Below are 21507 nucleotides of genomic sequence, written 5' to 3' on the forward strand. Positions count from 1 at the left end.
AGATCAGGAGAAGCTGATTCATGCTACATGCTAATGCTAACGGTCTTCTGACTGGACTCCCCCAAAAGAGTCTCAAACAGCTGCAGCTCATTCAGAACGCTGCAGCCCGAGTTTTAACCAGAACAAAGAGATCACATCACATCACCCCAGTTCTCAAGTCTTTACATCGGCTCCCGGTCAGATACAGAATAGATTTTAAAGTTCTGTTACTCGTCTACAAATCACAGAACGGTTTAGGTCCAGAACACATGAATGACATGCTAGCAGAGTATAAACCCAGCAGAGCTCTGAGATCTGCTGACTCAGGTCAGATAGCGGAGCCCAGAGTTCAAACTGGACCCGGTGAAGCAGCTTTTAGCTGTTATGCTGCACACAACTGGAACAAACTACCAGCAGAACTGAAATCAGCCCCAACTGTAAGCACTTTAAATCCAGGTTAAAAACATTTCTCTTTCGGTGTGCTTATGGTTGAGTTTATATCTTTCTTTTTCCCCTCTTCTTTGATTGCTTTTAACTGTGTTTAATTTTTATTCTATTTTTTTCTCTTTAAATTGCTGCTTTATGCTGTTCTTTTAAATGCCTTGTCTTTATGTAAAGCACATTGAGTTGCCTGTGGTATGAAATGCGCTGTATAAATAAAGATGCCTTGCCTTTATTTTATAGTTTTACTTTTATATGAGAGGCAAAACGCCTCTCATATAAAAGTCACAAAGTCATTTTACTCCGATAAAGTCCCAAATTTCCTGCAGCTAAAACACAGAAAAACTTTAAAAGTGATGCTTTTATCCTGTAAACGCAGACATAAATCTGCTTTAATCTGTCATAAAGTCCACAGCTCTGTCAGAATATGTCCTCATGCACAGATGTGAATATTCAGATCTTTACGTACCTGTCCGTGTCCGTCTCAGAGTGCAGCTGCACTTCGTCCTGCTGCTTATAAAAACCTTCAGGCTTCAGGAGGAAACTCCTTATAAGGACACCCTGGTTTCACTTTGACATTTGAATAAGTTTCGTTTACAGTAAAAATGTGGCCGATCCAGGTGGAGTTTTCATTTCTGGGCCAGGTACATTTTTTTTTTAAAATTTATTTTCAATAAGAACAAACAAAACATCGACGACTCATACCACACTAGTTGCACAATTAAATACAAGCAGACCTCACTGCATACATACACATACAAAACATATATATATATAAAATAATAATAACAATAATAATAAATAAATCCAAAGTAAATAAATAAAATGAAATAAAATTGTTACACTCAGTAGCCTTACAGATAAGTATAATCTATTGTTGCTTAAGAAAGTCCATAAAGGGTGCCCACACCTCTTCAAATTCTTGCACTTTACCCCTAATTACATAGGTTAGCTTTTCTAATGTAACACACCTTACCATCTGTCAGGTTGAGGTGGTGAGGAAGGTAGGACACGGATGCGGACTTCAAAAAGGAAACCTTGGTTTATTTAACAAAAAAACGAAGTACTGTACAAACAAAAGGCGCGGCTAAGCCGGATTCAGAAAACGTGACTGTGGAAAACAAACAAAAACACTTGGCATGGCATAGAATAAATAGGTACTTAACTTGGGAAACGTAGGTAGCATGGGTAAGTAGACATGTAGGGAAGACAAGCAAAGATCTGACGACAAGACAGGGGAGACAGGAAACTAAATAACAGGGTATCCCCAGGTTTGACCACATGGAATTTAAGACCTTTTTAAGACTTTTTAAGACCACAAACAATGAAAATTAAGACTGGGGTCGCGACCCTGGGGGGTTCGATCCCCTTTAGGACACAAAACACCACGTACACAAATCAGTTTAAAATATGTTATTTCACAGGTCATGCAGAGCAGTCACTGTACATATTGTGGATAGGTCAAGTAATTGAAAACACAGGTAAAAAAACACATATGCTTAAAGTGTACTTTTGACTACTGTACTTAGTACAAAGTACAATATTTTCGGCGATTTAAAATGCGCTTCATTGCATTGTCATGCGTTTTGTCCCGAATAAATACCACTAACGAGAGAAGTTGTCCTCCTGTGATTCACCGATTCATACGAGTTTTACAAAGCTGCCGTCAACATTCACCACTGACCTCTCATGTCACAGAAATAAGCCACGCTAAGCACGCTGTAGCACACCAAAATACATCGCCATTTTCTTTGTAACATAAAGCACTGTTGTCATCTTAGCATTAGTCGGAACTGCTTCAGAACAGCTACGTTAAAGCTACTGTTGTGATCGATAACAAAATGGCATTCCATGTTCATTGCTAGTGCTCGCAAATATATCTGCTATGGCCAAGCTCAGCAAAGAAGGGTTGACGTTCTTGAGCTAGCTTAGCATGTTTTGCGCTCCTCATGTCCAGGGCAAGGTGACCTAATGTTGTAAGTTTGAATTGTTTACGACAGCACTTACATCTCGCCTCCACGTCAGTCTCCGGGGCCGCGAGCAACCAGCTGCTGTATTTTGGATCACTTAGCCATTGCGGGTTGAATTTGCACTTTCCCATCTTCGAAACAACTGACCACCAACTGCCGGGCGGGTTGGCTCACGCGCGCTGTCACTGTCACTGTCACTGTACTCACGAACTGTCAGGCTAGCCGAGACCTGTGTGCTCATGCTCCATATTCACGTTCACGCGCTCTGTTATTCATGTTTGACGTTCATGGGGCTGTGGTTCGTTCACGTTTTCTGCGTTGCTCGTAATTCGCTACAGATCGGTTGAGGGGGAAAAATAGACCAGAGAAATTTAAGACCTATGTATGACATTTTAGACCCGTGACACACATTTAAGACCTTTTTAAGGCCTAAAATCGGGAGAATTTTTTTTAAGACTTTTTTAAGACTTTTAAGACCCCGCGGCTACCCTGAATAAAGGGCTGGGAGTGATTGGAGAGTGAGTGCATCTGGTGACAATGACTAACGGGTGCAGTGAATGAACCAATGACCAGAGTGAGGGGGAAAAACAGTGACAAGACTGAAACTCAAAACCTGGACATGAACTGAACACCTAAAACATAAAACTTAAAACACGAGTCCCATGGCGTGACACCATCTCTCTAATTCAAGATTGTGTAGTGCAAGGGCGTAATAATGGTGTTGACATTGGTGGGGACATAATTTGCCACTCCACCACCACCTAAGGTTGAGGGACACCTCATTTGTGTGGGGGGTCGGGCAATTTACTGCATTTTAACCAATTCTGGGGTGAATAATGGCAAATCCCATCTGATTCACAGCCCACTGATTTTTTTTTTTTAATGTAAACCATAATGGCGAGATTGAGAATTGATTTTTTTATGCAAGTCACTCAAGTTTCTGGTGACTTCAACATCATCACAGGCCCAGGCAGACATTGCCACAGTAAGATGTTTTGTTATTACATGTGTTTCTGAAATTTCAGGATCTGTAAGTTGATGAGTTTGGTGCATTTTGTATAAAATATTAACTGATGAAGTTTTGAAAGTGCACACTGCAAAGATAAGTGTGAAAAGTGTGAACAATAAAAGTTGAAATGTACAATTTTTGAAAAATGTAGTCAGATGACTACTTAGCATTAGCAACAATCATTTATTAGCTCTGCACAGTTCCCACAAAAATAAAACACCAGTAGTCAAAAGATTATTAAGGTCCAGCAAACATTTATTAAAAATAAAGACATAAACTGTCACATGAAAAACACTTTTCCACGGCTCACTTTTTCCTGAAAAACTATTAAGTTTGTAGCTTTGAGCCTATTAACTAGCCAAATCTTGTATGAATGAGCCAAATGCATGGCGCCGCCGGTCATTGACGCAGACAAACTGCTGGCATATTTGTTTTATGTTAATGCTATCCAACCTGTCCTGGTGGTTTTCTTTTCCTGCCCGAGTCAGACATGATGACTCCGAGCCAGCGAACAAAAGACCGGTCACCTCATCAGCTGTTTTCCCGCTATCACCGCTTAGCAACCAACCCAGAGTGGTGTAAAAAGAGAGTGGCGACACTCCCATAGACTTCTATAGAAAGAAAGGAATGCGGAAGTCACGTGGGTCACAGAGACGCCACAGTTCCAAACAAGGGACGCAGCTCCGTTAACCTCAATTGCTCGTCAAGAACAATTACTGGTAAGTTAATAAAATAACAGCATTTTAAACGTTTTTTACATTTTAAAGCATTATCTATCAGAAGTATACTCTTAGACATCGTTATTTTTACATTTGGTTAGCATGAAATGTCGATGTTAAAAATGGAATGGATTTAGGGACCTAGCTTAAAGCTTGGTAACGGAGGCTAACGTGAGGTAATTAACTGATAATTTCACTAAAGTCCGTTAACTTTTTATCATTGTCCATCTGACACCAGAGAGAACAGACAGACTGAATGACATCTTCTACAGATGGAGTGTTTGGGACAACAGGAGTAGATCCTGGGAACAGACAGTAACATCATGCTCTGTTGAAGGATGTAGATCTGAAGGTAAGCTGGACCGCTGGCATGATTCAGTATAAAGGAGGACGAGGTAGCTGCCCACTGCTAGCGTGCAGGTGTACCCTCTACGATTTAAAATGGTGATATGTGTCTCTGCCGCTCCCAAAAAGAAAAACGTTGATAAAATACATCGTCCGTTTAGTGATCAATGCACATTGTGGGTCAATATTTACTGAAAATTGCGTCGTAAATGTTAAAGTTATCGTTTTTGTGCTCCGTCCCGCTAAAACCCGTTCAAACTGACTGACAGCGCTGTGATGTTTGGAACTCCGGAGGCTCACATGAACCACGTGACAGCCCTAGCGGCGACTTCAAAGCGTGTCGCAACTCTGTATTACTCTATAGCTCTGAACCAACCTAGCAACAACAAGCCAGGCATAGAGCTACAGAAGGTGAGCCAATCACAGATAGCAAGGCTGTCCCCACCAATGACACGCCGTCTTTGAGGAAAGGAACTGCAGAAGGGGAAAATTAACCCTTTGTTTCCCGAACGCTGTGCAATTTCCCATTCAAAATTGGTATGGACACGTCCATAGCGTCCATACGCAATTTTACGCCCGTAGTGTAGAGGATACTTCAATCTCTCTCCAAGATAGAGCAACCATCCTCCTGGCCTGCAGGAGGCCAAAGTTGATCAGAGTCTTATACTTAGAGTTAACAGAAAAGCATGATGGATATATACCTAGAATACAAAGTTTTGCTACGCAGGGTACCTGGATACCTGTGACTTTACTTAGAGTGTGGACAACCATTTTCCAAAAAGATCCCAGCTTAGGACATTCCCATACACAATGAATCAAAGTACCTTTCTCCGTCAAACATTTCACACACGTATCTGGAACGTCAGGGGACCATTTATTGAGTTTCTCAGGGGTTATGTATGTCCTCATTAACCACTTGTGTTGTAGCGGCTTCATTTGAGTATTAATGGTTTGTGATTGAGCTTTTAAAGCAATACAATGTAACTTCTCAAAAAGCCCACTCTGGAGCTCCCCCTACAGGCTTGGAGGTAATGTACGGTTACACTGTCGTAAATACAACACCCTTTCACTTTCACTTTTGTTGACGAACCGACGAGGAGTCAGAAGGTGCAAGCTATGTCGACCGAGAAGGTAAGAGTAATCAAATGTACCTGGGAGCGTGAGAGGGGTCTATTTGTTTTTGCGGTAGGTGTGCCAGAAAGCAAGTCGAAGTACTTCCGCTCAGCTCCCGGGCCGCTCCAGCAAAGTTACATAGCGCAGTTTTTCCAACTCGGACCCCCGAAGGGCATAGGAGACAGGCCAATCGTAATATTAAAACTCATTCTAGCCGCACAATTTTTTTCAAGCTGTTATTTTAAGGTACAAATGTTACATAGTATTGATTTAAACAAGCTGTCGCCCACTCAGCTTCTTCAATATCTTCCTTAATATCTAAACTCCATGCCCTCCTGTCATGACTAGATTCCTCATCATGCATTGTGCCAGGTACATTTAATGTTTCCTCTGTTGGACCAGTTTCACAGCTTTTACAGACGCTCGTGTTCAACCGCTGAAGTAAAACAATGAATCAGATGCGTCACCACTAACAGCCGTCCTGTTCAATCACATTCCTGAAAGACTTCGGGTTTAAGTTTCATTTCCACAACACGAAGAAGCTTCGAGGAAAAGCTCTTAAAGTTGACCATCAGGTCTCTGAGGTTCATGCCAACTGAGCTGTTTTACACAAGGTTGTTATCAATGATAAACGTCTCCATCCTCCATCTGATGCATCTGCTCTTTAACATCAGAACATGATGGCGATCCATCCATCATCTTCTGCTTCTCCGGGGATCGGGTCGGGGGGGCAGCAGCTTAAGCAGAGCTTCCTCCAGCCAGCGGTGTGATTTTCATTTGGCTACTATGTGTGGCTCGTTTTTTATGGCAGTTTTAAAATAATTTTTACACATTGATTTTATGATTTTAGGCGTTTATAATGGAAATGGAGAGGCGACCTCTGGGCTCAGAGGCAATTTGTGATAAATCTGTGCGGCAGAGCTCAATGAGTGTGACTTTGGGTGAAAGAGGACAAAAATGCCTACGTTTTGAAGTAAAATTTTTCCAAATCGAGCAGATATTTCGGACATGAGAGACGTTTCTTTGAGGAATTGGTGCGGTCTCGAATTTAGAGTGAGCAGTAGAGTGGGAGAGACACCTCAGCTGAGATGTCGTCTCCCTAAAACGTAAACTGCCGTTGTGTCAAAGCTGTATAAGATATATATACAAACCCCTTGATTGAATTAAAGCTGAGAGTCTCCTGTCACATATAAAGTTTGAATGAGGTCTGGGTTCTGCTTTATGGCTGAGTTATAAGGCCTTTAAAATAGGCCATTTTGGCGCTCAATTTTTTCATTTCCAATGCATTTTCCCATCCGCAATTTTCCGACTTTTTCCCATTTTGCCGGAATTCCTTTTGAGTAATGAGAGCCAAAAGTCATTGCACACAATTCCCGATCGACGCGCACGCAGCGGTGTGCTTTTTATGTCGGTCGGACCATCGCTGCCGAGCAGAGCTTAAGCAGAGCTTCCTCCAGCTCTTCTGGGGGACCCCGAGGCGTTCCCAGGCCAGAGACATGGTCTCTCCAGCGTGTCCTGGGTCGTCCCCGGGGCCTCCTCCCAGTGGGACGGGCCTGGAACATCTCACCAGGGAGGCGGATCATTTTTATCCAAATATATAAAAATACACTTGAACTTATAAAAATAAACCATTAACAGCCTGTTACATGCATCTAACCCAGTGTTGTATAGTAATGAAGTAAAAATACTTCACTACTGTACTTAAGTATATTTTGGAATACTTTGTACTTTCCTCGAGTTTAAAATTTTTTGACAACTTTCACTTTTACTTCACTTTATTTCCGAACTTAATTGCGTACTTTTGCTCCGATACATTTTCATTGTTCGGTTTAGTTACTCGTTACAAAAAGAAAGAGAGAGAGAGAGAGAAAACGCAACAGTGTTTTGACCCCACCTACTGACTGACTGCAAAGAAGTCAGGACATGCCGGGGCTTGTTCATCACCGCCAATAGGATACACCTGTTAGGCTTCTGTGCACCTCCTATAGCTTGTGAAGTACAGTAATCGTAACAGCTTTTTTTCTTGGTGATGTTGGCCGCATTTTCTGTACTGAGTTATTTTATTTATATTTTAGAAAGGTTTACAAAAGGGGTTTCAAACCCTCTTCAGATGCCAGATAAGCTTCAGTTTTCTCCTGTTTTTTTCTTTAAATTTTGTTTATAATGATGGCAATAACAGTAGCAGCCTCTTTTGTTTCATTTTTTTCTTAATGGTGTAATGTACGCCTCATTTTCAGCACTGACCTTACTTGAAGAAGAAAAACTTAAAGGTTCACAAAGTTTGTATTTTCTGTCTAAACCTGGTCTACATTTTGCCTGCACTTGGTTGTGTGTACATTTTAAGTGTAAGTGTAAGTTTACCAAAATATAAAAAATGTCATTCAAACTGCATTTGCCTTGTTTACTTTTTACTTATACTTTTCATTACATTACTTAAGTACATCTATTTTTACAGTAATTCTCATACTTAAGTACAAGACGTTTCGGATACTTTAAGACTTTAACTCAAGTAACATTTCAGTCAGTGACTTGGACTTTTACCAAAGTCATATTTTGGAGGGGTACCTATACTTTTACTTGAGTCTGAGATTTCAGTACTTTATACAACACTGGACAGGTGTTCGTCCAACTCCGTAGGATCACTGGGTTAGTTGAGACAGAGGAAGCAAGGTAGACACCTAGATACAGGCAGTTAGATATAGTGTCCACCAGTTTAGATTAGTTTTAGTTGTACAGATAGGGGGATACTCCATGGCAGGGGTTTTCAAAGTCTGAGACAATGGGCCTCCCCCTAGAGAGTATATGAAGTAGTAGTTTTGCAACACGAGTACTGTGGAAAAGAATAATTACGGAGCACCAAAAGTCCCTGCATTTAAATTTGTGCCAAGTGCTACTGTTGCTACATTTGAGCCACCCTGTAGCTACTGTCAAAACAACCATGCACTGGAGTAGGAAAATCCAAACCGTAAATAATCACTGTCATACTTCCTCCGTTTTCTTGTTCCAGATTCACTCTTTTCTCTCACCTTGCGTACCACAAATCGATCCATGCTCCTCAGATAAATTAGCTAGCTAAAATGGTTTCCGTTTCTTTCCTGCCTCTCCTGAAGTGCTCTGGCGCCCCCCAGGGGAGGCGCGCCCCACACTTTAAAAAACACTGCTCTACGGTAATTGAGGCTTGAATCCCTATAGATGGAGAATTGGTCCATACCTCCTATACTGGGATACCTGGGATCTGTCACCTTTTTCAGTAGGACGAAAATGCCATGTGGAGGTTTAGGACGGGTTGTTTGGTGGTTTTGAACGCCTCAGCCATCAACAATAAGATTGCTAATCCTGATCTGAATAATCTTTGCCACTGTCTTTTAATTTGCCAAGAGTTAAAATCACATGGTTAGGGTTAGATGTTCAAAAATACACTGGTAGAAAACTAGACATGTTTGGTTGCAGTTCGCGATATGTGACACATTAATAACCGACACAGAATAAATGCAAACCAAGCTGACTTTAATCAAATTGCTTAAATTTGTCTGATGGTCAAAACTTAAAATTCTAAGTTTATGGCTTCTATTACTGAAAACCATTATAGTAAAAACCAGAAGTTTCCTCCGAGCCTTCTTGGAAGCCTCCTTGGAAGCCTCCTTGGAAGCCTCCTTGGAAGCCTCCTTGGAAGCCTCCTTGGAAGCCTTCCTCCGAGCCTTCTTGGAAGCCTCCTTGGAAGCCTCCTTCGAAGCCTTCCTCCGAGCCTTCTTGGAAGCCTTCTTGGAAGCCTCCTTCGAAGCCTTCCTCCGAGCCTTCTTGGAAGCCTTCTTGGAAGCCTCCTTCGAAGCCTTCCTCCGAGCCTTCTTGGAAGCCTCCTTCGAAGCCTCCTTCGAAGCCTTCCTCCGAACCTTCTTGGAAGCCTTCCTCCGAGCCTTCTTGGAAGCCTTCTTGGAAGCCTCCCTCGAAGTCTTCCTGCGAGCCTTCCTCCGAGCCTTCTTGGGAGCCTCCTTCGAAGCCTTCCTCCGAGCCTTCTTGGAAGCCTCCTTCGAAGTCTTCCTGCGAGCCTTCCTCCGAGCCTTCTTGGAAGCCTCCTTCGAAGTCTTCCTCCGAGCCTTCCTGCGAGCCTTCCTCCGAGCCTTCTTGGAAGCCTCCTTCGAAGTCTTCCTGCGAGCCTTCCTCCGAGCCTTCTTGGAAGCCTCCTTCGAAGTCTTCCTGCGAGCCTTCCTCAGAGCCTTCTTGGAAGCCTCCTTCGAAGTCTTCCTGCGAGCCTTCCTCCGAGCCTTCTTGGAAGCCTCCTTCGAAGTCTTCCTGCGAGCCTTCCTCAGAGCCTTCTTGGAAGCCTCCTTCGAAGTCTTCCTGCGAGCCTTCCTCCGAGCCTTCTTGGAAGCCTCCTTCGAAGTCTTCCTCCGAGCCTTCCTGCGAGCCTTCCTCCGAGCCTTCTTGGAAGCCTCCTTCGAAGTCTTCCTCCGAGCCTTCCTGCGAGCCTTCCTCCGAGCCTTCTTGGGAGCCTCCTTCGGAGCTTGGTTTTGGTTTGATGAGCTGAAGGACGATGATTCTTCTGGGATCCCAGACGCAGTTCTCCTCCAGGCCGCTCTTCACCATCCCACAGTTGGGCGGCACCCAGGCGGTGTTGTATCCATGGTAATGCCAGGTCTTCTGGAGTCGGTGGTGCTGGTGATTGATGGCAATCACCCTTCCCACGTTGACCTTAACTTTAATGACAACCTTGTCGTACTCTGGGTGATGGATGGGATAGCGGCTGGCTTTCTGCAGGTCTCTGCTGAGGTAGACACCCGGGCCGAGCATCCCGTCTGAAGACCGTTGAAAGCCTGAGTTCACGATGGTTTGAGCATTCCCCTTGGTGGTGCCATGATACATAACGTAGGTTCGATTATCATCTGGTTTTGGGGCAATAAGTCGAGATGCCCCAGGTGGCAGGAAGTCATCTTCAGCCCACTCGCAGCTCATGTTGGTGTCAGTGTTCCTGCAGGAAAGAAGTTCATCAGAACAAAGATGAAACATCACTGAAGACAAGACAGCTGAGTTTAATAGTCATGCATAAACATGACTGCTCCGGTGTTGTTGGAGCACCTTACCAACACTTGATTAACGAGGCCGGAGTCAATCAGAGAGTAACATCTCTGGGAGCCCAGAGATTGATGACCTGCTAACCTTTAAAGATCATGTTACCTCCATTGCTCAATCATGCCGCTTTGCATTACTAAACATAAGAAAGATCAGGCTGTACCTAACCCAACATGCCACCCAGCTCCTGGTGCAGGCCATGCTCATCTCCCGCCTTGATTACTGCAACGCTCTCCTAACTGGTCTCCAAACTGGTCTCCGAACTGGTCTCCGAACTGGTCTCCCAGCCTGTGCTGTGAAACCTCTGCAGATGGTCCAGAACGTGGCGGCGCATCTCGTCTTCCATCAGCCTAAAAAAGCTCACGTACTGTTCATTGAGCTCCACTGGCTGCCCTTAGCCGCCCGCATCCAATTCAACTCACTGATGTTCGCCTACAGAGTCCTTAATGGAACGGCTCCCATCTACCTGAATGCTCTCACAGAGGCGTACGTCATAACTCGGTCACTCCGGTCGTCAAAGGATTGTTGTCTAGCGGTGCCTACACGTCGCTTAAAGGGATAGTTGGTAATCCTGGAGAGCTAGCAAGATTTGAAAGTGGCAGCTCCGCTAAGCTCCACCCCGCCTCCCCATCCCGTCAGTGCTCCCTGGAAAGCCACGCCCCCACAAACTTGAACGCACATCTGACGGTGGGACTCATGTCTCATTCACCTGTACATATTTCATGAAAATAACTAAACAAATAACAGGGCGAGCCGTTACAGGTAATGGTAGTTTTGGCTGCATTTTCTCTGCCATTGCACTCACATTAAGTTATTTTAGGCACCGGTGAAATGGCGCGCAGAGGAGCGAGCCGACAGAACGGGCGGAACTAGACATGAAGGCATCTGATTGGTTTTTCATCAACTAGTCGACTATCACAACCACTAGTCGGCGCTGTCGGCCCTAATCAACTAGTCGGAAACAAAATGGCGTCGGGTGTTGAGGTAGTTCAAAAATTGTGTGCCCACGACAGTTTCCCCCGTCTAGCCAAACTGGCGAAAAGTTATCTAGCTGTTCCAGCCACCAGCACCCCAAGCGAGAGAATTTTTTCCCTAGCGGGGAACACAGTCACCCGACAGAGGAGTAGCCTCCATCCCTCCCATGTCGATGCTAGGTCTACTGTTTTTGTATTAACAACTGTTGGTGGAAAGAACAACTGATGATAATTGTTTTATTATCTTCTTTCTGAATTTCAAGAATACATTTTCAATGATTCACCAGAACTCCTTCCTCTGTGTCTTCCTTTACAATGCTCAATGCGTTAGGCCTAATGCGTCAGTTTACTACATAATTTAACGACTAGTCGACTTTCAACTACTGTTATGCAAAACTAGTCAACAGTGATAAAACGAAACTCCTCCTTGTTGGCACCAAATCCACCCTTTCCAAAGTTGACAGTTTTTCCCTCACCATAGACAGCTCCACCGTGTCCCCCTCCCCTCAGGTTAAGAGTCTGGGTGTCATCCTCGACAGCACACTTTCTTTCCACTCCCACATCAATAACATTACCCGGTCTGCCTATTTTCATCTACGTAACATTAATCGTCTCCGCCCCTCTCTCACTCCTCACACCACTGCTGTCCTGGTCCACAGCCTCGTCACCTCCCGCATAGATTATTGCAACTCACTCCTTTTCGGTGTCCCTCACAAATCCCTTCATAAGCTTCAACTGGTTCCAAACTCTGCAGCCCGCATCATCACCAGAACCCCCTCCTTTCACCGTATCACCCCCGTCCTCCAGCAGCTTCACTGGCTCCCGGTCAAATTCAGAATTACTTTCAAAACCCTACTGTACACATTCAAGGCCATCCACAACCTCGTCCCCCCCATATCTGTCTGATCTCCTCTCCATTGTCATCCCATCTCGCTCCCTCAGGTCATCCTCCTCCCTCCACCTCTCTGTGCCCTCTGCCCGTCTCAGCACCATGGGCAGCAGAGCTTTCAGTCGCTCTGCTCCCCAACTCTGGAACTCTTTACCCCTCTTCAAATCAAAACTCAACACCCATCTGTTTCAAGCTGCTTTCTCCCTCTAGCCTCTTTTTTAACTTGTGTTATTTTATTTATTGTGTTTTTAATGTGTTGTAAAGTGTCCTTGAGCGTTGAGAAGGGCGCTTTTTTAAAATTAAATGTATTATTATTATTAGTCAACTAGCAAAAATCAGTAGTTGTGAAACCCCTAGCATCTGATTGGTTTTTCGTCCTCGGCCCGGGGAGTTTGGATTGGTCAGCTTTTATCAGTCCTGCAGCTGCCACAGAGGTCTGATTATTTTCGGCCCTTTTTCTAAATACATCATGTATGGATCACTCTCAGGATAGATGGACCATTTCACCCGGTATTACAAAATGTTTTTTTCTGAACAGGATTACCGACCATGCCTTTAAGACCATCCAGACTCTTTTCACGTGTCGTTCCACGATGGTGGAATGACCTGCCGAGCGCTACCAGAACAGGGCCGTCCCTGAATATCTTCAACAAACTGTTGCAGACCCAGCTCTGCAGAGAGCATCTCCTGCCCTGTACTTCCCTCTATGCCTGCACTCCATCCCTACCCTGTCTGACATTCTCACTGGTGGTTAAAAAAATTCTCCCAATGAGCCTCAGAGTCGCTGGAGTCGGTTAATAAAAAGGTTTGATCTCGCATCAAGTCTGCTGAACATATCAGAAAGCTGAAACAGGGCTGTCTGAGTTCTAAAATGATACTTCCACTGTTTATGCTTTCTACTACAAAATCATGAGCCACACAAGGCTATGAGACATTCCTGTAGTTCCCTCCTGTCACCATCTTTGTGTAACTAACGTCACATAAGACGGATATAAGATGGAACGAGCAACAAGAGGAGGCCTTCTTGAGCATCCAAGGTTAATCTAAAAAGATAAGAGGCCTCCCCAGCACACAGTGCCCCTTAATCTTCCAACTTCTTTTTTACTTATAGTATAACCTCGTGAGGTTTCTCTAACACTGGTGCTTTTACTTCTTTGTAGCTTATTGTTAGCTCTGATGTTAGCTGTATTGTTATTTCCTCGTTTCTAAGTCGCTTTGGATTAAAGCTTCTGCTAAATGCATCAACCTAAACATACAATCCAGCCCTTTTTTAAATGTTTTCCTGCTTTAGATTAAACATCATGTGGCAACTCCTGCTTAGACTCTGATAAAATCACAGATTTCCTGCAGCTAAAACACAGAAAAACAGGAAAACTGATGGTTTCATGCTGCAAACGCAGACATAAATCTGCTTTAATCTGTCATAAAGTCCACAGCTCAGTGAGAATATGTCCTCATGCACAGATGTGAATATTCAGATCTTTACGTACCTCTGTCCGTGTCCGTCTCAGAGTGCAGCTGCACTTCGTTCTGCTGCTTATAAAAACCTTCAGGCTTCAGGAGGAAACTCCTTATAAGAACATCCTGGTTTCACTTTTGTTTCTCTCGTGGAGCATTTTCATAACATCTGTTTATCGGGCGTGGTCGCCCCAGGCGGGGGTCTATTTTCTGCCAGCCAGCAGCGCAGTGATCAGTGATTTCACAGCTTTTACAGACGCTCGTGTTCAGCTGCAGAAGTTTTACACTCAATCAGATGCTTCACCACAAACAGCCGTCCTGTTGGAACACATTCCTGATAGACTTCAGGTTTAAGTTTCATTTCCACAACATGAAGCAGCTTTAAGAAAAACTCTTAAAGTTGACCTAAACTGACCCCACACGTCTGATTTTATTTTGTTTTGTTGTTGTTTTGTTGCATATTTCTGGTCATTTTGTGATTTATTTATTTTTTTTAATGTTTCTAATGTCCCTTTGTTGCTCTCTGGGGTCACTTTGCAGGTTTTATTGTCATGTTGAGCATCTTTGTGGTTAATTTGCATCATTCTGCTCCCAGTAACAGAATAAACTTCAACAATTTCCAATTCACTGCACACTTTCTACACACTTATGCACAGGTAATTATACGTATATTAGTCTGTGTATGCACAGTGCAACAACACATCCTCACCCGTCTGATATCAGCGCTTATAGATAATAATAATAACATTCTCTTCATTGTTCATTCTTTTTGTTTTCACCTACTTTTTCCAGTTACTGGTCATGTTTAGGGTTAATTTGTTTGTTTTTTGTTTATTTTATGCATCTTTTTTGTCACACCCAGAGATTTGCAGGACACAGGAGCAGGTGATGTAAATCCAAAGCTTTTATTCAGGAGGAACACGGTTGTCCAAACTCTCCAAGAGAGAACAAAAAGGAGTATATATAAGTTATCAATAATTACATATACTTCTCCCAAAATGAGAGAAGTATATCTATGAATAGTTATACAAATAATAATCACTCCACTGAGGAAAAACAAAGGCTTTGAAACTTTATACTTTAGACTAATAATCACTCCTGCTACAGAGGAAAACAAAAAACCTCTCCTGTAAAAATAGGAGGCACTAGGATATGAAACTTTACTTAGAAACGAAAAATCACTCCACTCGGAGGAAAAAGCAATAATGGTATTAAACTTAAACTGCTCTTTTACAAGGCTATAAATACAAAAGTTATCCTAAAACAAAAACTCTCTTAGCGAGATCAGAAACGTGGCATGGAACATGGACTTAGGTTTTTGAAAGAAGGCTAGAGTGAGGTACGTTGGCTACAACAAGAACAACACACTGGCACAAGACAAAGGGAGACGTCAGCTCTTATACACACAGGGTTAACGGGGAACAGGTGGAATCACTCATATGACAATCAGACTGCAACACAAGAGGAAGGGCAAGCGACCTGAAACGAGAGGGGACTTAATCTTTCAAAATAAAACAGGAAGTGACGAGACATGACATGGAGACGAGACAAAAAACCCACTTGACCTCACCGCGGTGTGACATTTTTGTGTATTTTTGTCGTTCTTTTAATCTTAATGTTCTTGATAATCTTTTTTTTATTTAATAAAATTTTGCATGTTTTTTTTTTATTGTTTTATTGTGGTTTTTTTTACGTTTTATGTCTTCATCACTTTGAACATCTTTCTCACCTTTTTCTATTCTTTCATAGATTTTTGTGGACTTTCTGCTTAATTTCTTTCATTTTGTTTTTCTCTCTATTTTGTATATTTGGTCTGTTTTTATGTGTTTTCTTATTGTGACTTATTTCTTACTCTCTCAAACTGCGTTTGATACATATTTCATCTCATTGATCCGAATACGAATGATTTTAACTGAACAGTCTGTGTTTTTTTCCCACATTTGGGTCATTAAGTTCCATTTGTTGCAGCCGTTATGTGTTTACATCTGAATAATATCTGTCTTTGAACATTAGGGGGCGTAAGAGACCAGAAGGTGAGCTTACCAGACAGGTAGGATGGACTGTGACTCAGGTGAGTTCATGGATTAAAGGAAAAATAAATACTTCGAAGTAATATTTTTATACTAATTATGAACTATGTTTCCATTATTGTGTAACTGTTTTTATGATTGAGGTTGAGTTTAATTTATTTAACGGGAATTATTTGTTTATTATACAGTGGGCTCTCTTCAAAGCTCTTTGTTTATCATTAACCAAAAGAAAAATAAACCAATTTCTGTTGAGAAACTGGACTTTCTACTTTCTACCGATAGATACCTGTGTGTGAGGTGTCCATTAGAGGGATTATTAGTAAAATAATATATTTTACTCCTGACCATGATTACTTGTAATATTTACAAAGTAGTTTTGATTTCTAACCCCACTTTAGGTGATGTAATCCCAATCAGGAGGTGATAAAAATGTTTTCCTGTAGTGTTTTCTTGGTTCTCGGTGTGTAACGGGACATTCTTATGTCTATGAAAAATGTCCTAACAAGTGAGTAAAAGTCAGAACAACAGTTTCACCTCCACTTACACCTGAAACAAATAAGCTGGTAAATGTTACTGTTAAATTTAGACTTTTCTGTCCTTTGATGAAACACATTATGAAGCTACAAACTGTGACAACAAACAGGGTGAAACAAACAAAAATGTGAATGCATATTCCTCAAACCTGAATCAATCTTCTGTCTACAACATGTGCAAAAAGATTCTGGGTGCTTCGAGATCACCGAGGATGCAAAGAAACTTCCTCAAAAATCAGAAAAAACTGCTCACATACTTTCCTGCGTAGTACGTGTGTTAGCGGGGGATTCCACAAGGGGGCGCACCTGATCATTAAGACTGGAATCTGCTGCTGAATTTACAGGATGGAAACAGAAGCACCCCGATAAACAGTAAACATTGGGGCTGTGTTCGAAACCGCCTACTACATACTACATACTACATACTACATACTACATACTGCATACTCATCGATCAGACAGTATGCAGAGCATTTACCCACAATGCATTTCGCTCCTGCCGAAATCAGCCGGCCTGAAGCTGATTTCCCTTAAGCTCTAAACTCTGTAAACTTTAGCAACATTTGAAACATTTTCAGGTGAGAAAGTAGTCGTTTAGATCCCCAACGTGTTGAAAACCTGACAAAATACCGGCTGTTTACAATTTTGTTCCCACGAATTCGGCGCTACTAAAGCTAGCCGCAGTGAGCAACGCACTTCCGGTTATTTTCACAAAATAAAATACCCGTTGCCTTTTATCATAGGGAAAGCCATTACGATACAATTGGTGCTTTTGTTTTGAAAACAGGAAGTGAACCTACCCTCGTTGTAGCTAGCTTGAAACTGCCGTTTTGACAGGAAATGACGATCGGCGACGTCACGTTACGTTGCATCTTGTGTAGTTTGAGTATGAGTAGTAACCTCATGATGCATACCCAACATTTCGGCCAATCTAGTATGCATCCGGGAACTTAAAAAAAGTTCAAGTTAGTAGGCGTAGTAGGCGTAGTAGGCATAGTAGGAGAAGTAGGCGGTTTCGAACACAGCCTGGGTGAACAGGAGAGGTTAGCATTTGGTAGATCCTAAGATCACAGAAGAAGCGACGGCAGCGGTTTCGTATATGGTTCATAAGGCTCCTAAACCAAGGGCGGCACGAAAAGTTTACGACATAAAACATTGAAACATCACAAGTAAACTTACACACTCCCTCATGGTCACCTACAAATTGCAGCTTGTGAACGGGTAACGTTAAAGCTGCCGTCGGCAGGTTTTCAAAATTCAAAGCCGGAAAATTCAAACTGATACAACTTTCAGGTCCCTCCCCCTCTGTGGACGAGGTTGTGCACGTGAGTTCACACCAGTGTGCGCGCACACAAGCTGGGGGCACACTCACGCTCAGCATGGAAGACGTGGTTGGTGACTTTTCTGCTCAGATAATAGATTAATAATAAACCTAACGTGATTGGTTAAAAACAGCCGGGAGCGCTCGATTTTTGCAAGCACGATTAGAGGCTTCAGAGGGAGCTACAGAATTCGGGATTTTTCCTAAACAGCCTATTTAATATTCTACTTCCAGAATCCCATGACAGTTCAAGCTAATATGACTAAAAAAAAGTTGCTGACGGCAGCTTTAACTTCTGAGGACGCGCACAACCGTGAGGCAGCCATGATAAACGCTTAGTTAACCGCACGTACATTTCAACACGAAATCCTTCGGGAGATCCTTGACGTAGGACAACACTATCTTATGACACATTGTAATATATGTATGTTAGTCCACAGAAAAATACCATGACATTTTACAAAATGGGCTCGAAATTCCTGCTGTGATACAGTTTCAACAGGTTTCCACTCCTGCTGTGACATGAGTATTCAGTCGTGTAGAGCAGGGATACCCACATCCGGTCCTCGAGGGACTGCAGGTTTGAGAGGTTTCCCTGCTTCAACACACCTGATTCAGATCAAATGGATCCCTTCCAAAGATTGTTAAGTCCTGCACAAACCTGTTAATGATGCACTGGTCTGAAACAGGTGTTGGAGCAGGGAAACGTCTAAAACCTGCAGGACAAACGGCCCTCGAGGACCGGATGTGGGTATCCCTGCTGTAGACAGTTGGCCAGAGGGTTGAGATCCCCAAACACACTCTATGGATAAGGACTGTTTATCGTGAGGTTCTACCATACCGAAAGTACAGAGGCCACATTATCCATGTTAGGCCCTAAATTGTGGACCTTCACTCTGAATTTGGAGCCTTTATCTTTGTTAGGGTTTGTGGTTTTTCTGTTTAATTTTGTGACTTTGGGTTAGATTTCCTTTTCTTGGTTTTTCCTGTTTGTGTTTTTAATATTTTGGAGTTCTTGGTTTGAATTTGAATTAAGACTCATAATCTGTTCGTATTAGACTACACTTTTTGTGTCCTTGTTTCTCGGCTCTCTTTTATGACTTGTCTTTATGTCTATTGAATGTTTATCTGATGGAGACTCACTCTTGCCTCGGTTCTGTTTATCTTTCAGTCCTGGTCTCAGTTTAAGTTTTTAGTTTTTCTCTCCGTCGGGATCTTAGTTCACTTTATTATATGTTAGCTTCCCATATTCTGTCTGTTTTTTATTATTAGAGTTTTTTTGGGGGCCAAACCTTTTGACTTAAACTGTAGATCGCATCAATCTTGGCAACTAAATTCATTCCTGAAAATAAACAATAGCACCGATCAGTAAGAGGAGAGCTGCCATTGACAGGTTTCCGTCTAACTCCGTAGGATCACTGGGTTGGTTGAGACAGCGGAAGATAGAGGCAGTTAGAAATAGGGTCCACCAGTTTAGATTAGTTTTAGTTGTTCTGATAGGGGAATACTCCAGGGTAATTGAGGCTTGAATCCCTATAGATGGAGAATTGGTCCATATCTCCTGTACTGGGATACCTGGGATCTGTCACCTTTTTAAACGCCTCAGCCATCAACAATGAGATTGCTAATCCTGACCTGCATTATCTTTGCCACTGTCCTTTAATTTGACCCCTGCCAAGGATTATGTTTAAGAGTTAAAATCACATGGTTACATGTTCAAAAATACACGGGTAGAAAACTAGACATGTTTGGTTGCAGTTTGCAACATGTGACACATTAATAACCGACACAGAATAAATGCAAACCAAGATGACTTTAATCAAATTGCTTAAATTTGTCTGATGGTCAAAACTTAAAATTGTACGTTTATGCCTTCTATTACTGAAAAACATTATAGTAAAATGCAGAAGCCTCCTTCGGAGCTTTCCTCCGAACCTTCTTGGGAGCTTCCTTCATCAAGGGGAAAAGATGAGTGACAGGTAAACTGGACTGGTTTTGGTTTGATGAGCTGAAGGACGATGATTCTTCTGGGATTCCAGACGCAGTTCTCCTCCAGGCCGCTCTTCACCATCCCACAGTTGGGCGGCACCCAGGCGGTGTTGTATCCATGGTAATGCCAGGTCTTCTGGAGCGGGTGGTGCTGGCGATTGATGGCAATCACCCTTCCCACGTTGACCTTCACTTTAATGACAACCTTGTCGTACTCCGGGTGGTCAATGGGATAGCGGCTGGCTTTCTGCAGGTCCCTGCTGAGGTAGACACCCGGGCCGAGCATCCCGTCTGAAGACCGTTGAAAGCCTGAGTTCACGATTTTTCGAGCATTCGCCCGGGTGGTGCCATGATACATAACGTAGGTTCGATTATCATCTGGTTTTAGGGCATTAAGTCGAGATACCCCAGGTGGCAGGAAGTCATCTTCAGCCCACTCGCAGCTCATGTTGGTGTCAGTGTTCCTGCAGGAAAGAAGTTCATCAGAACAAAGATGAAACATCACTGAAGACGAGACGATAAACGAGGCCGGAGTCAATCAGAGAGTAACAGGAAGGGTTCCCAGAGCTCAGCACAGAGGATTTTCATAATTTATTATGGTCTTAAAGGTAGACACTGATCTGATTGGCCAACAAGTTTATTTATCTATTCATTCATGACTCTGCTTCTTTTTAACTGTGGCCTCTGGGTTGGTAAATAACCAAATCAAGAGACCAGAGGTCCGTTTCACGAAGCAGGTTTAGTGAACCCTGAAACCCTGAAATGAGGGAAACCCTGAGTTTTCTGTTTCACAAAGGGAGGTAACTCAACCCAGAGAAAGAGCGGTAACTCTAGCCTGTTTCACAAAGAGAGGTAACTTAACCTCTCGGTCAGTTACCGTAGTAACAGACTCTCTGAACCTAACCTGGTCGGGACCAGGTTTTATTCAAGAAACCTCGAGTTTCTTTCTGTCTCCGCCCTCTTTCAGCCACACACGACATTTGATTTCCTCATTCATTCAGTCAGCAGAGCGAGTTCTTCTACTTCTATAAGTCCTTTAGGCACAGTAGGAGATTACTTTTTTTACAAACATGGCATGTCCTTTTGACAACGATCCCGTGGATGAAGGTGCAGCATTACTGCACAGAGAAATAAATATTCGTCAGAGATGGTTATCAGACCGCGCATAGATGTTTTTGCATTTACAGACAATTATCTTTTTGAGCGGCACCATCAGAATGTGTTGGGACAAAAGAAAAAAAAGACATAAAAGACAAAAAAATATTTGTATGAATAGGCTTAAAAAATACATATATAGGCCTATTATGTTTTATAAAGGCACTCGTGTCTTGGGGTAGGATTCCCTCAGCCACTGCCCTCCATTAGAGGTGGCGGTGCTGGGCACCACCCGTTTTACGGGCATCTGCCTTCTTTCTGTTGGCTCAGTAGAAGTCTGTGTTAGTTTAAATAGGCATAAGTATTTAACAGAACATGATATAGATGGGAAGACATAGTTTATGTGTGTGAAAACAGCATTATGTTGGGGATAAAATAACTGCACAGTCAAATAGCCACTTAATATTTACTTTACAGTGTAAAACATGATTAAAATGAGGTACCTCCATGCCGAGGTCTCACCTGTTTGAACAATGTTTTTAGATTTCATCTTAAACTTCTGCCATGTGCGCTTC

The 21507-nt window shown here is 42.7% G+C and overlaps 1 protein-coding gene across 1 annotated transcript in view; it reads right to left on the reverse strand.

Annotated features, from left to right (window-relative positions):
- Positions 1-20285, reverse strand: part of LOC142371863 (uncharacterized) — a 35701-nt gene extending 15416 nt beyond the window's left edge. The window contains exons 1-3 of the mRNA XM_075454606.1: positions 19784-20285; positions 12312-12432; positions 9151-10542 (exon numbers count right to left, since the gene is read on the reverse strand). Of these exons, the coding sequence (XP_075310721.1) occupies positions 9151-10542; positions 12312-12432; positions 19784-20285 (2015 nt within the window). The remainder of the gene's footprint in view (positions 1-9150; positions 10543-12311; positions 12433-19783) is intronic.
- Between the last annotated feature and the right edge of the window lie 1222 nt (positions 20286-21507).

The sequence above is a fragment of the Odontesthes bonariensis genome, chromosome 21 (genome assembly GCF_027942865.1).
Source record: "Odontesthes bonariensis isolate fOdoBon6 chromosome 21, fOdoBon6.hap1, whole genome shotgun sequence".
Taxonomy (NCBI): domain Eukaryota; kingdom Metazoa; phylum Chordata; class Actinopteri; order Atheriniformes; family Atherinopsidae; genus Odontesthes; species Odontesthes bonariensis.